At 39.4% G+C, this 15,502-nt stretch overlaps 1 protein-coding gene across 1 annotated transcript; it reads right to left on the reverse strand.

Annotated features, from left to right (window-relative positions):
- Positions 1-12,435: 12,435 nt before the first annotated feature.
- On the reverse strand, positions 12,436-15,282 carry LOC147795685 (uncharacterized). Its single transcript, XM_087131362.1, has one exon. The coding sequence runs from the start codon at positions 15,279-15,281 to the stop codon at positions 14,472-14,474; it is 810 nt and encodes a 269-aa protein (XP_086987488.1). The 5' UTR covers position 15,282; the 3' UTR covers positions 12,436-14,471.
- Positions 15,283-15,502: the final 220 nt, after the last annotated feature.

Below are 15,502 nucleotides of genomic sequence, written 5' to 3' on the forward strand. Positions count from 1 at the left end.
TTTTCCTTGCTGTAACTTTCGCATTTGGGGGCAAGGCTCGTTGTTCTGTGGGTCGTGTTACTTGCAAGTGGTAATTTACTGCCCCAGAAGAGGTCAAGCTCCATTATTCTGTACTTTGTGCCGCTCAATCGTTTTGTTCCCTGTGATGTGCCACACGGGCTGATTCAGTTTTTTTTATTTTTAATATAGTCCATATATTTTTCCGTAGATTCATGGCCAGTGATGTACCACAAGGGCTATTCCCCTCTACATGTGACAATGGAGGGAACTAGAGTTTACCACATTTGCAATGTGATTTTGTAAAGCTTCATTAGTTTAGACAGGTGCCTAACAGGTTGCATGTGCTTTGCACCTTAATAGTTCTATTACATTGTTATTGTTTGCTCTGATATGATTACACAACGGCTATTGGTGTGCTGGTGAATAGTGGTCATTGGGTATCACTATGCCTGAGTTGTTGTCTTGGGTATCACAACCACTGTTGATATGTTGGTGGTCATGGGTACCGCCTATAGTGATCTTTGTTGAGATTGCTTGACTTTTTAATTCGGTTTGCCCTTAATCTGTGGTATTGGTATTTCGGATGAACAGTTAAACATTGATTAAAATTGAAGCTTTGGCGAGAGACACATACACACACAGTAAAACTGACTTGTTGGTGTGCCTATTCTTTCGAAAGTTTGAGTATGATATCGTGATACAGTCATTACCCTTCCACATTGCAAGATAAAATAAAACATGTTTGGGAAATAGTCAACGTTCTTGTTGAATTTGCACATTAATATTGAAACATTTTACAATTTGGACCAAAAACTCTATAAAATTAATTTCGTAATCTGAAAACCCAGATTTTTGTCTATATATGCCACTTGAATGTTTGTAACATTGCTTAATTAACTCGCAAAGCAATAGCAGAAACTTCAACTCACACCATTTTAATTATCAGATGTTTTTATTTGCTAAGCATTCGACAATACATATTTGTTTAATGGATGAATGCACAGGAAGCTATTGTAACAACTACACCAAAAAATAAAGCAATGGAAGAAAGGAGAAAAAGAGATGAACAGGTATAAATATCTCAGATTAGGGGAAAAATTGAAATCAGCCCTTTAAACCTTTAAACTTTTAATGGTTTATACGTTTGTTGCGGATGAGTGCTTTCTCCCTGGAAATCCCCTCCAACCCGGAAAAATAGGGATTGCGCCCCCTGGATAAAAGCTAGAAGCTAATGTAAGTTAAAGTTCTAAAACGTTAGTAAGGTGGCAAAACTTACTCATAAAAGTTATTTGCATTCGTATTACATCACGATTACAAACATTAAAAACACGGACAGATATTAATTAAACTTCCATGCTTGGTTAATCAGTACACTGAAACAATACGGCTTTGTTCTGAAACTGAAATCTACATAACAAAAACTAGCACTGCATAAATGTAAAATACAAAGTCTTTTAATTATTGAGTTCACTTGTAGTTAATCACTTTGTACATGGGACAACTTTGATAAACACTGAAACTTGTTTTTTGAAAAAGCATGTTTTCATAATAGGTTTTTATGTACTTATATATCCATTTAACGGTTATTCGGTTGTCAGAAAAAAGTGCATACCCTCCCGTACCCTTGTTGGCCATAAAACATGAAGCAGATAATGCAAATTTGTTAATGTTCATATAGCCAATTCTTGTATCTCTCTTTAAGTCATTCAATATAATTATTGCATCTATGTACAGATTCCCGATTACAGTGTCCATTTTGGACTGAGTAAATACACTCCATTTATTTACAGTACCGGTAAAGCATAATACTATTCTATGTTCATCCTGTGATAGCGCATTCATATTACATTGGGTGGTGCCAGTCCCTTGGGTTCCATGCCTCATTTTTACGTGGCGTACAGCATGTGCAGGTAGTTATTCAGAATTTTTAATGTATTCATAAGCCAAAATGAAAATATTTTTAATGAACTTTCACTTCATTGTTCTCATTTCTATTCTCAAACAAAACGGTAACCCCGCTTTCAAATCAATATGGCCGATTTGTGAATAAGGCTAATTGTGCATATTGAAGATGGCCGTTTAACAGCAGAAATACATATTATAATGTCTTAGGATTGTGAAACAGGGAAAAGCTTAACCACATTCTGCGAAACGGATGCCCAGAAAAATCCAATTGCAGATCGATATCGACACAATCAGATATTCATGCAATCAGCCAAAACAGCCAAAAGAGACAAAAATGAAACACAAAGGGACAGTGTTCGTAAAATAACAAACATCTGTGACGATTACAAGTTATTTTTAAATGTCACGACTGCTGCCGGCGCAAATATTTATGAGTTTCATAAAAAAAAATCCGGAAATGCAGGTCATCTACGTTCAAAACTATGACAATGTTTGCCCCTCGTATTCATCCTGATGCTAAAAGCATCAATAACCAAATAACAGATTAAATTATAATGTTCAATGCAATTAAAAATGGTTTCGGGTTGGAATACTGTGGTTGATTAGCCAAGCTCTTCTCCGAGAGGGCGAGATTCCTGGGATTATTTGCCCCCTCCCCACACTGGCAGCGCACAGGAACGCTTTTATAAACTGTTGATCAAAATACGTGCTACAGTATTTCAATAAAAAAAATTAAATTCGTTCAGGGTTCCTGGACTTCTTGGTTGCTGCCTTTTTCCAGAAAGGTAAACACAAGAGTGATAGTATTCATTGTCTTTTAAAGTTACCGCAACTACAATTTTCAAATATTGGAAAAATTCAAATTCTACAAATATTACAATTATGTCCACCCATCCAAAAATAATATCGTTTCATACATGTTTAAGCATTTGTAAACCAACAACCAGTGGTGAAAATTTGTGCTTGAAATTTGGGAGGATGGAGGATGGGCAAAGGTGGGAGGATGACTTGGCCAGCCATGAAAATTTGAAAGCACCATGATAATGATGCACATCTGTAATGATGTATTGCCGATGGCAATTTACTGCTTTTAAAATTGTTTTTGCCACTTTTTAGGGATACTTAATGCATTTTAGTCGTTGGAAGTCTGGAAAATTCTTTAAAGTGCACCTGGCAAAAAGTGGGGAACGATTTCATAACCCACCCCCCTCAAAAAGTGGAGTTATACCCCGCCCCCCTGGATTTTAAGCACATGAATGGAAAACAGGCGCACATCCAAACGCGGGTCAATGATTTTTTTCACTTTTCATTCAACTAGGAAAACTGATATCCTCAAGACAACATCTTAAATCGAAAAAGCATCCTTTTTGGCATATAGAGAGAATTACAGATATCAAAAGCTGTTGGAATGTATTTGGTATGCCTTGGTAATGATGTATGAATAAAAAGAATACAAATTCTTAACAGTCAAAACTATTTTAATTTGCCACGCACTTAATTTATAGTATTTTAGCAATTCTATCGAGGACCACAAGGCTTCAAATATTTTTTATAACCTCCGACAACGTACGGGTTAACAGCCTGAATTTCCTAGTGGAATGTAGCAAATGAAGATGGTATATTAATTAATTACTTTAATTAAGACATATCTTTAACTGTACATATCTTTTAAGCTGGTGACGTGGAACTGCAAATATCTTAAGTTGCATTCAGGGAAAGTATAGCTTTTCAGCAAAAATTACAAAGACAGTTCCTGTCTAAAGGTGGTGACGCGGAACAGCAACTAATATCAGCAAAATGTATGAAAAAGCAATTACCGGCATTTGTTTCCGCCCAAAGCAGATGGAGAGTTAAATCTATTTGGAATGTACCTGTGCTGTGTAAAGCCTTCGATATGCCCCTTCAAACAACAATTACATAGTGACTTAAAAACTGAGATCAGTTTGCAGTCCCTGGATGAAATTGGCGCCAATATCCACCGACTTTGCCAATTTTACGAGGGGCAAAACCCCTCTAAAACCATAAAGGAAAAAAGGGAGGATCCTTTTGGCTCCTTAAAATTTTGCAACCGAGTACAGTAATTAACAGATCGTTGTCGACTACTCTGGAATCGGCAAAGTGGACTACCAACGGAATGCGCATCTTTTTTTAAGCAAAAAAGAGGCATTAAAATAAGCTACAGCTGACAAGTGGTGGCACAGAACGGGGTGGAGGAGGGTTGCTTTTGCGAAAACGGACAGATTTATCTCTTCTCCAGTTAAACGCCACGAATGCTCAAGCAAAAATGACCAAAAATTCTCTCCAGGGCTACAAACCTCTTAAGGTCACGCCAGCATAACTTGTTCAAGGCATTGAATCACCGTGCACACAACTGCGAGTGACCACTACTGACCCACTTAGTGACAAGGATCCCTCAATGTCCCACAGTGATAAATCTTTTGAAGCTGCAATTTATTTTGCCTCAAATTGATTATCGTGACTCTGTGATGTTCAGACAGCACTGCTTATGAATGGATACATCACTAAAAAGCTCTGCAGCTGTTTTTGCCACATGGAGTACGTTTTGTTCATTATTTCATAAAAGTCTCATGGAAAGATCAGCCTTCAAAACAGGATTCGAAATCTGAAATTTAGAAATTAAATATTCAAACGTAAGTTATGTTCCGAATAAAACTACGTCTCATATTAAATATTACGCCGAATAACATGTAAAATATGCAAAGAAGGTACAATATCAGATACCCTATAAAAAGTAGATGTTTTCCGATCAAGTATACTTAATTATATTCTACAAATTATATTCTAAGCAGTGGTTTTGAGACTAAACGGATTATTTTTTTATAAACATGAATAGCCCCCGTCTCACTCATAAAATTGCTCATTGACGAAATAATTAACAAATTTTACTCGTAAAACAGAAAATCCATCGACACTAGCATGGTGTTTGCCCTTGCACAAAATATCTTGGCGTTAGAGTGTACAGTGTCATAAACTGTTTGCCAGTTGTAATCATGCAGTGCACACGTGCTTGTGAGTGAGTGAGTGAATGAGGTGGCGCGTGAGTGGTTGAGTGTATGAGAGAGGGGATGAGGCGGCAAACTGAGCGGGAGAGGTTCTGAAGAAAACCAAAAGATTCAACTTTTTCGCAAAAAACCCATTTACAGGGATTTGTCCACCTCCAAGTCTTCAAACATACTTAAATCTGATGTGTAATCTGGATTGTAGAATATAATTAAGTATATTTGATCAGAAAACATCTTATACTGGCGTGACCTTAAGATGTTTGTAGCTCTGGAGAGAATTCCTGGTCACTTTTGCTTGAGCAGCCGTGGCGATCGGTATGAAAAGAGATAAATCTGTCTGTTTTCGCAAAAGCAACCCTCCTCCACCCCGTTCAGTGCTACCACCTGTCAACTGGAGCTTATTTTAATACCTCTTTTTTTGCTTAATCTACGGACTGGTTGCTGCTACATTTTATCAATTACCTGGGAACATATATATTTTTGGTGTTTTTCACGTCTTCCTTGTTTATTTTGTGTTTTTAATTTGACGTTTTTGCCGTACAGATTTTCCGCCATTTCCAGGTGCTTCATCCGTGTCTACTATATCGTTCTTTGTATTGTCTGATGCTTCTGTGATTCTTGAAGATTTACAATTTATTTGCGCGTTTTGAATGAAAATCGGCGTGTGGAAATTTCATTTTACCTTGTGACTTATTGTATGTGCTCCGTGCATGTGTTGTCGTGACGTCGTCATTGTGATTGTTTATTTCAGCTCAATTTCTAATCAACATTTATAGTTTTTTTTGCGAGTGGCTGTGAAATATGGACTTGCAATTATTTGCTGTTGTGACTTTGGGCAATACTGAACATTGATATTACATATGTACGCTGTACTAGGCTTACGACTTATACATGACACAGTGTTTTCATGTTGGACGGAAGAATCGTCATCTATCTACTGCCCCTGTTTCCATTTAATTATACATGGTGGTACAGTTTTAACAGCGTGTCATATTCAGCAGCGAGATATATTTGCATCAACTTTTTTCAGTGCCCGACCAATTAGAAGACCTGGTGTACTTTCGAACAGGCATGGTCATTTCTGCATTGCCGTTGGTCACAAAGTGAGATTAATTTGTTCAAGAGAAATAACTCTTATTTTATTTACGCATGGGGGCCAAACATATGAAATAACATGAGTGTGCGTTGCCAGTGGTCAGTGTTTCCATTTGGTATTTTTATTTAAATTAGATAGTTTCGTGGGAAGACCGGGCAAACTCCATTGGATACCTTGACTCTTGCTTAAGTGAGTCCTTTCTTATGAGGTCACCAGGGTCACACAACAAAAGGATTGAGGGAATCCCAGGTAGAAATTTGGCCGGGTTTAAAAAAAAAGTAGGACTGTAAAGGGGACTGGCGTTGGAGAGTCCAGCCAGCCTCGATGATTTTGCTGTAATTGAGTCTGAAATTGCTAGAATCCAGCCAGTTGGGCTAAAGAACTTAATGATTTGAGCTAGTGTGTCAGTGAAGATAAACTCCGACCGATACGCAAAGCAGAAAAATAAAACTACTTGAGACGCAAGATTTCCCAAGAACCAGGTGTCTACCCAACCTGTAAGTTTATTTTGAAATAGAGTAAATTTTGCGGTTACATGTATTTACATTAAGATAAGTGATTACTGGAGTAACGAAGATGTATTAGAGAACTTGGGTTTATGGTTGCATTGATCTCTTTAAAGATTAGCTGTTTTAAGATATGGAGTGGTCACTATTTTGTAAATAGTTGTGATAATGATTGCAACTGCTATAATAATATCCTGTATAATTACACCCTTCGACGTGGTCGAACATTTGTCCTAGATGGGTGTTCAGAAAAGGTTTGCATTTCATTTACGTAGGGTTTTACTGGGGGAATTGGACTAGCAGTCAACTCAAGACCGCTGTACGAGAGTTCCAGGCCAAAACGTAAGCCAGTCATCGCTGCAGTGACAGAAAGGATCCTTTAGAAATTCTACGTTCAATTTAAATTGCGCATCTACAGCGTTCAAAACCCCAAAAGTCCTGGGCGTATTTCATATCGTGTCAGATCAACAAAAATGTAAATATCTTTTTAAACTAACAATAATAAATTTGTTAAAAAGTTTCTGTAAACAGAAGATCTCGTATCTGCTGTCTTATTGTACGTGAGAGTGCAAATAACTGCCAAAGGTTATTTGCACGGGGTTGGGGGTAACCGGGGATGTGACACCGTGCCCAGTCATGATCCACCCGTCGACTTGACCATCTGCATGGACATCTTAATTAGGTGCACTTCGAGATTTTGGACTGCAATTTATCAGTTTCTGTTGGCGACTACCCTTTGACAGATGTATGTGTTTCAAGAGTGGAGTATTCACGCACCCAGCTACTCAGCATTCGCAACCCATTGGGTTTATTTTTGGACCGTACTTTCCAAAGCAAGGGCCATGACAAGAACACCAGTATCTTCTACAACCGTGATCAAAGAAACAGATTCTGCAGCAGCATGCTAAGCACCTAAGAACATGCAGGTGTCTGCTTCCTCCTGTCTGCAACTTCAGTCGATACTTCGGATGTGAGCTTATATTATTTGCTTTCACATGCGACATACAGTGTTTTATTGCCAAGTTTTCCCCTTAATTGGAGTTTTTGCCAGTCTCTTACAAGATAGTTGATGAGATTTGTCTTGCCTTTGGAAGAGGACAGAAGAGGTCTCCACTGTTTGATCTTGTGATCAATATTGCTGAACAGGCTCATGTCACCAATAATGCAAGTTAATGGACGAGGTATTGATTCTGCTGATGTTGCATTCTTCTCAAGATTCCTTGCCAACGCTGCCCTGTTAGTCTTCTTCAGGGTTCCATCACAGTTGGCTGAAGACCATGGTATTGGCGCCAGTGGATGCTCCCAATGCTTTTTCCATCCAAAGACCTCTACCCGTTGAAATTAGCAGCATTTGGCCAAAGAGCTTGTGGTCTGCCTTGAGGAAAGTCTCCTTGTCTTAGGCTGTTACTTGTTCTGTTTCTTCAAATAACTGAATGTTTTTAATTGCTGCTTCTTGAGCCAGTCGTGGAAGTTTTGTTACTGCTTCAAAGTGCGTTCTGCGTGGAACTGTTGGTATGCAATTTCTCTAACTTCACTGGCTCGTTGTAGATCTTTTGATACCTGAGATGAAGCAGTTGTGCCCGTGGTAATATTGATCAGGTCTGAAGGGTTGGTGTCAAATGGATTATTCCACCCAGTTTCCATCAGGTTAGTAAGGCATTGTACATCAGATTCATCTTGGCGGATGCGTGTTTTTCTCTTGGTCGTGATGACCAAACCTTGATGCCTGTGTATCTATTATCAAACGCAGTTGTTTCAAGCATGTTACTCTAAACTCAGCTGTGAGGTAATACCTGCTCACAGTAGCTGGCTTGAGATTGGAACCTTTTGTCTTTCCTGCAGTTTGTGTGTCTTTATTCGCAGTTTTCTCAATCCTGATCAACAGGAACATTACCAAAGGGGTTCTTGTCTGCTATCTGCACAGATAATGCCCCATTTACAAGCTGAGTGTGAACTTCTGGATTACCTTCTGGCAGTCTAGACATGTCAGTATAGTACACAGACAAATATTGGCTGTACTTTTTACTCCCATGGTGCAAAGTACCGTGAGAGTAATGCACGGACAGAGGACAGATGGCGAGTCTAGTCACCCTCTCGAGATACTCTGACAAGGTTGAGAAATAGTTGTATCATGTCAACATACGACATCCAGAACTGTGCAAGTTTACCAGCATTAGACGTTAAGTGGTCAAGATATACACAGAGGTGTTGAAGCAAATGATCAAACGAGAGATTGTGCAAAGGCTCATCTAAATTTTCTCCAACATTATCCTTGTGTCTCCCAACAGTGCTGGCCCTTCAAGATTGAATTCTTGAAATCCCTTCCAAATCAACCTGAGAAGAGCTTTATACACCTATTTGTGCATTTGAATACATCGATTGTATTTGTGGCCGTCTAAGACACTGTCAATGGATCCCTCAGCAACTACCAACCTCAAACACAACATCACGTAGGCCTGCATCTTTGAATCTCTCACCAATTATTCCAAGGAAGTTGCAGATAGAATGACATGCACCCATTCTCATTACAATACTGCTGAACTTTCCAGGGTGTTTTCATTTGATTTCAGCTGCCCTTCGCGTACAGTGCTTCGTCAAAGACACGGATAAATACTGCAAACCAACAGCATCTTTGATCGTAATTAAACGTAATTGGTCGGTAATTGGTTGTTTGATTCAACCTGTCCTGGACATGTCACTGTTTCCAGCCGCACTTTGCACCCTAACAGATACAGCTCTAAAGTGTGTCTACTGGCAGGGGTTAAACCAAAAGCGGTTCTCTATTATAAGCATTTGCACATCTCGCCTACGTGTACTCCATCATAAAACGTTAACTTAAATGTAAAGTGAGTGAAAAGTTTTTGAAAAACCCGCTGAATTGTTCCATGTTTTTATTGCACTATTAATTTTTATTGAGAAGTCACATTTCCATTTCAAATATATAACTTAATTACTAAGAAACTATGTAAGTGTATGAAGCTGTATTCCCATTTTTTACCACCGTTGTGGTACCTATTTAACCTATTAAGGTTGTACAACCAGCTTCTACGATACACCGGTGCTATTGTATAAAAAATCGGGTTTTCTCCTGGGCCTATTGTTCCTACTTAACCTGATACTTGAATGCGCTGTGTTCAAACTACATTTTATAGCAGTGTGCAGTAATGATAGTCACAAATATGGACTGGGGTCCTTGTCATAATTTGGGTGGTACTACACTTGATTCTCCCGTAAATTGTCCCGTTTTTTCAAAACAAAACTTTAAACATAACCGTAGGATGACACTGGCCGGTTTTGAACGCCCTGATAAACGGGCAAGGGTTGGGCTCCCCTGGTAAACGGGCAAGGGTTGGGCTCCCAGTGACGTTTTCCTCGAGATGTACCTTTTTTGAGGCTCTAATTTTCCTCCAGCTTGTGCACTATCGATTCCGGAATCAACTGCAACTGAGGGAGGGCAAAAGACAGACTGTAGTCGCTTGGGGGGGTAATGGTGGCTCTCATTAGCCCACGTTTGGACAGTTTAATGGATAAATATTGCACAGACCTTTTGCAAGGACTAGTTTAAGAGACAGAATAGATCAGGTATTTTGCTTGCATAGGCCTCAATGCACCTTTTTTCCAGCCTCTTCCGTGCCGTCATCACGCCCGGGCGCCAGAAAAGGGACTGCCAAGGGGGGTATGCAGACGTAAGCACTGGCTGATTGCTTTTTTTTTTTTTTTTTTTTTTTTTTGGCTCATCAATTTCCCTTACTTAGAGCTAGGAAGGTAAACTCAGGAAAAAAATCACTTGGAAAATAACAAGATTCTATACTTCCCAGTGCATGCGTTACAGTAAAACTGTGGGTATTTGCCTCGACTTAGACAGACAATTGCCATTAATGTCTTGCGAGTTCAGAGCTGTAAGTTGTGTCTTTTAAGTGCCCTGCAAGGCTGCATTGTGAAAAGAGCCGTAGCCGAGAGAAAGTAGTTGTTTACAACTAGCGAGCATTTATTCGCTTGAGTCAGTCTGACAAGCATGGTCCAACAAATGTCATGCTATGTATAGTTCACATGCTTACAAATGCAATGACAAATAGACACCAAAACCAGTTATGTGCCGTCACACTATGTAATGTAATTATTCTCAATTTGCTTTAGCAAGATACCATCTTTCTGTAATGCTAGCAACACGATTGAATAAATAATGACAACTGCTGTACATGTATTTAGCCGCAACTGGATCAACAAGAACAATACAAGAGCCCCTGGAGGAGAGAATGGCTCTGATCTAAACCACAAAGCACGAATGTCGGCGTGAATCAGCACCCCAAGCGATAGATCGCTTGTCCGTTTGTGCCGGACTTATCCACTCAAGATGAGCAATTCCACCACTCCTCGAGGGGCTGGGTCATCCAAGTTGCCGAATAAAGCAGCCCGACAAATGTTCTCCATCACTCACAGCTACTCAGCCTCAATCCTAAGCCAAGTGCAAAGGTGGCCGCACCGGGGAGGGAGGAAGGCCATCGACTGACTCAGCGAAGCTAGGTCAAAAATGAATCAGTTGCAATCGAGCTAAATTGAGCGCGCGTTCCGCAGCCCCAGTTCCGGTTATATAATACGTTGTATAAAACTTCCGACCACACGGCCGTTGCCGCTTCACCGAGGGTCATAGAACATGTCTTTGGTGTCATTTAATACCAAGGCTTATTTTAGAATTTCTGTCTTCGGTGGAATCGTTCAAGCAAGTCGGGTGTTAATTTGTATTTTAAAACAGAAAATGATGAAAAAACAGTAAAATGTTTCGAACAACTCAGATAATTCTTCGTATTTAATTTATTTTTTTCATTGAGACTAATTCCGAAATTACAGTTCAATTTCAGAATTCTATCCAATAGATCCTTCCTTTAATAAACTGTTTTTATTTGTTAACCCCCCCCAAAAAAAGAAAAAACCAAAATCGCCGTCACCTTCCATTGGCTGGTTTTTCTTATTGAAGGTAGGGGTAGTTTAAAGATCACACGATGTGTAGAGGAGTCCTAAAGGGTTGACCTGCATCTGAACTCAATTTGATTAAAATAAAGGAGGAGAGACATTTCACGACCTTCGAGCAGTGGATTCAAAAATGTTACTAGTTTTCTTCATAGACTCCACTATGGCCTTCCTTCATTGTCAAGTGAGAGCAGTTGTTACCTAGCAAAGACTTTTTTATGGCAACTAGCACTACTTTGTGGACTGTTGGCACTGTAGACGGGGTAAGGCAATCAACGTTGGAGGTCACTACAACCGCAGCTGAATGTACCCCCTTTCCCTGTGTCAGCATATTAAGCAGACTGATCACCGTCGTCCGTTGTTATTCGACGTGGTTCCTGGCAAGAACCATGACCGTTGACCAAGCTTTCCAATGTTCACTCACGGGGCGTACACGTTATCACGGACTGTCTCAAACCCCGCACAATATACAATGTGATGAACAAGCTGTATACCCTGAGGCTATTGTGCCAACTGCACCCCTCCAAAATCTAAAAGGAATTGCAACGATTCCATCAACACAAAATAAAACACAAAAGAGAGTGGGTCTCCCTCGTGCAATATCGTGCATTATATGGGACAGTCTTAGTAACTGAAATACTGCTGGAAGGAAGATACAAGGCGCTTGAATAGTGCAAAACGCTTGTGCTAACCTACTTGGGTATTGTTCACATTCTGGATGTTTCTGAGCAAATCAAAAGAGCTCTTTAATGAGTTGCAACAGTTTAATATGCAGAACTATTCTCTTCCATCTTGTTTCTCTCAACTCGGCCTTGCCTAGGACTATGACTGGTTCGTCCCTTTCACACCTACAGCCATCCCTGTGTGTCATGATAAATAGGCATAGGCATACCAAGGACCTTGCTTGTGCAAGGAAAAACCAAACACAACAAAACACTTCTGTCTCACATGAGTTTTGTAAGCTTTCAGTTATCACATATGGGTTAAATAGAGGTGAATTCCACTCATACCACATGCTATACATCATTTCCATGTAAACGAATGGTTTTGTTAGAGTTTGGGAAAATGATACACAAAATCAAATTAGTACTAAAGATTGAACAAAAGGCCCATTTAGGCAGCTTTTCCTGTGCAGTACTTCAAAGATCTAAGTCTTATCGTTTATTACACGACTTGGTGCAATATAATTTATTATAAAGACATTCGTGAGACATTCCTGTTACTCAAAGTAGCATTTAACTATACTTTCTTATTTAAAAAGCTTTTAATTATTGCCCCTTTTAAAAAAGGAAGATCTTTTACGAGCTACTTTTTGGAAAAGCTATTATGGATGTAAGCATTCAATCGCATCATACAAGAATTATAAAGATTTTACTAAATTTGTCCACATACTTGAAGTATCTTGGTGATAAATTTCCTCAATGAATTAGTAAAATCACCATATAAAAGATAGAGGGCATTATTGGCTCGGTTTTTAAGACACAAACAACTAACTGGCACTTTGTGGAATAAAATTTGCAATGTTCAAAACCACATTTTTCACCCTATGCATGGAGCTCTAAAGTATGTCTTCCAGCAGTATAAATTCTGACTTGTGAAGAGAACCCCCCCAAGTCTTATTACGTCTTTGGAATGCAATTTATTGTTATAATATAGGCAATCAATTTTTAAACAATCAATCTTAAATGATCGGTTACAAGTTGAAGTACACAAGCGGTACATTAATATCAAGCGCGAAAAACATACATTTATTTTAAAAGATCCAATTAGAAATTAAAACTTTCAGCATTTTCATAAATCAGGAGGCTAATTAACGTCCTTGTCCCGTTTCGTTACATTCTTCCTACGGTTAATCTACAGTTCATCGGTAATACCACATAATATGTAAACTTGCAAGAGAGGAGAAAATGTAATGTCAGTATATCGAAGTATTTTTATCAAAAAATGCCATTGTTCTTTTGAATCTGACCACAAGGTCGTTAAAATAATTCGAATCAGGTAATTCTTGGGGGATGATTGTAAAAAGGGCGCTTAGTGTCTTTGGTGGGATGTAGTTAGGGTTGGTATATGATTTAAATACCTCTTGCCTTTCATAGCCGAGACAAAAGTGCCTCATATTTTACACATCAATGTAAAAATCAATCGTGATGTAGCTCAATGGGAAGTGCAATGCCAATGGAAGTCTTTGATTTGACTGGAGTTGTGTCCTAGGTGGATGGGTAGCGATTTGAAGTTGAAGTGAACAGGGGAGAAAGGACAATGCATTTATTCCAATGAACCTCAATTTTTCGCTGACAATAGCGCAACTTTGCATTTATTGTTTCATTAATCCCAAAGGTTCCTCAAAAACAATCCGGCTGCCTATTAGTGCTGATCAATGTAAACGTCGCTAAGAAATGGTAAAGGATTCAGTGTACACAACATAGTGTCATTTTGATTCCTTTAAACAGACATAGGGTAGCTCAATTTTTCTCTTCAAAATAAAACCATTTGCCAACAATTTGGGTTTTCTGTTTCCTTTGCCTTTATGACAGCAATGCATTTAAATAAGGAAAAAATGACGAAACGGTGTACAATTACAATTTTTATTACACACGCTAAACAAACAACTTCTTACTGACATGAATTAGCTCAGAACTACTCTTGTTTGAGGCTCATTCGTGGTTGCAGCATCATTTATGTATTGGTTTTCCTTGATTGATTGATTGATTGATTAACTGTTTATTCAAATATCTTATTTTGTTTGTTTTAACTAAGCAAAACAACGCACAAATTTCAAACAGATTGCGACAGGGACAAATGAAAAATCAGACCCAAAGTATTAAAGTTATTGTATTCAATAAAAAATGCCTAAGCTAATAAATTTTGTAGCGAAAGAAAGACGTTTCCAAAATCTGCAAAGATTGCAATTTCCAAACATTTCCACACTAACACACAACATGCAAGTTGTGTATTGTTAGTCTATACTCTTGTTTATTGGGGGTAAATTAGAAAGCCACTGAACGAGGTGTAGGGAATAGTTGAAAAACTGACTGCCCTACCATACATGGTCAGATACACTGAGTCTCCTCCCTGCAGAACCAGCACTGCGCTTCCAGACACCTGTTCTAAGTTATTTTGATCACTGCTACGGCTAGAGACAACCCAGTCATCGTTCTTCCTAAGATGAACGTTGAGACTGCCCGAGGAAAATTTGCATACAGAGAACGTGAACACGTAGGTACCAGGAAAATTACATGTGAATGTTCCGGTGGAAAGATCGAAGTTGGTACCCGGTAGAAGCGTCTTGGCCTGCTCGAAGGGCAAACGGGTGTTGTCACTCGTAAAGATATCCGAGAAGCTTGTCCGCGTCACAGTGAACGCTACTCGGTGAGCTGAATCAACTAGAGTCTCTGCTGGCTCACCCTTTTGACCCTTGAGCCCCAATTTCCCAATGGCTCCAACTACGCCAGGTGGACCCCTTGGACCTACCTTACCAGGCAAGCCAATTCCGTTGTCCCCTTTGGGGCCAGGGTTCCCAACAGCACCAATTGGACCACTCTCACCCTTCTGACCCTTGACCCCAGCAATGCCCTTTGCCCCTGCCGGTCCATACTGACCTTGACTTCCTGGTAGGCCCGGAATTCCGGGTGTTCCAGCAGGCCCCTGGCAGCACATAGGACACACCTGAGACCCAGGACCCTCACTGCCTGCGGGAGCCGTCCCGGTAATGGTAGCTTGTAGCTTGGTAGAGTGATCCAAGAGGATGGTGATTGAAAGGATGGTAGCAAAACGGAGTTGCATCTAAAAAAGCAGTGGAATTGGAGAATAAATTTTAGAAAATCAGAAATAAAAAGAGTATCGAAATTAAAAAGACAGAGATATGGCTCTGTGAGACAAACAAAAATATACGTTATTACATACATATAAAAAGCTCAACAGAACACGTGCTAGAAACAAGGGGGTCAACATAAAAGGTGAGAATCCAGTTCAACACTGAAAATATTTACCACACATATTCGGTG

This window comes from Acanthaster planci, linkage group LG21, assembly GCF_054643075.1.
Source record: "Acanthaster planci isolate LZ-2023a linkage group LG21, COTS_SCS, whole genome shotgun sequence".
NCBI classification, from domain to species: Eukaryota; Metazoa; Echinodermata; class Asteroidea; order Valvatida; family Acanthasteridae; genus Acanthaster; species Acanthaster planci.

What these genes read in the sequence shown, in the direction of transcription:
- LOC147795685 (XM_087131362.1), bottom strand. Translation starts at nt 15,281, where the DNA reads ATGCAACTCCGTTTTGCTACCATCCTTTCAATCACCATCCTCTTGGAT.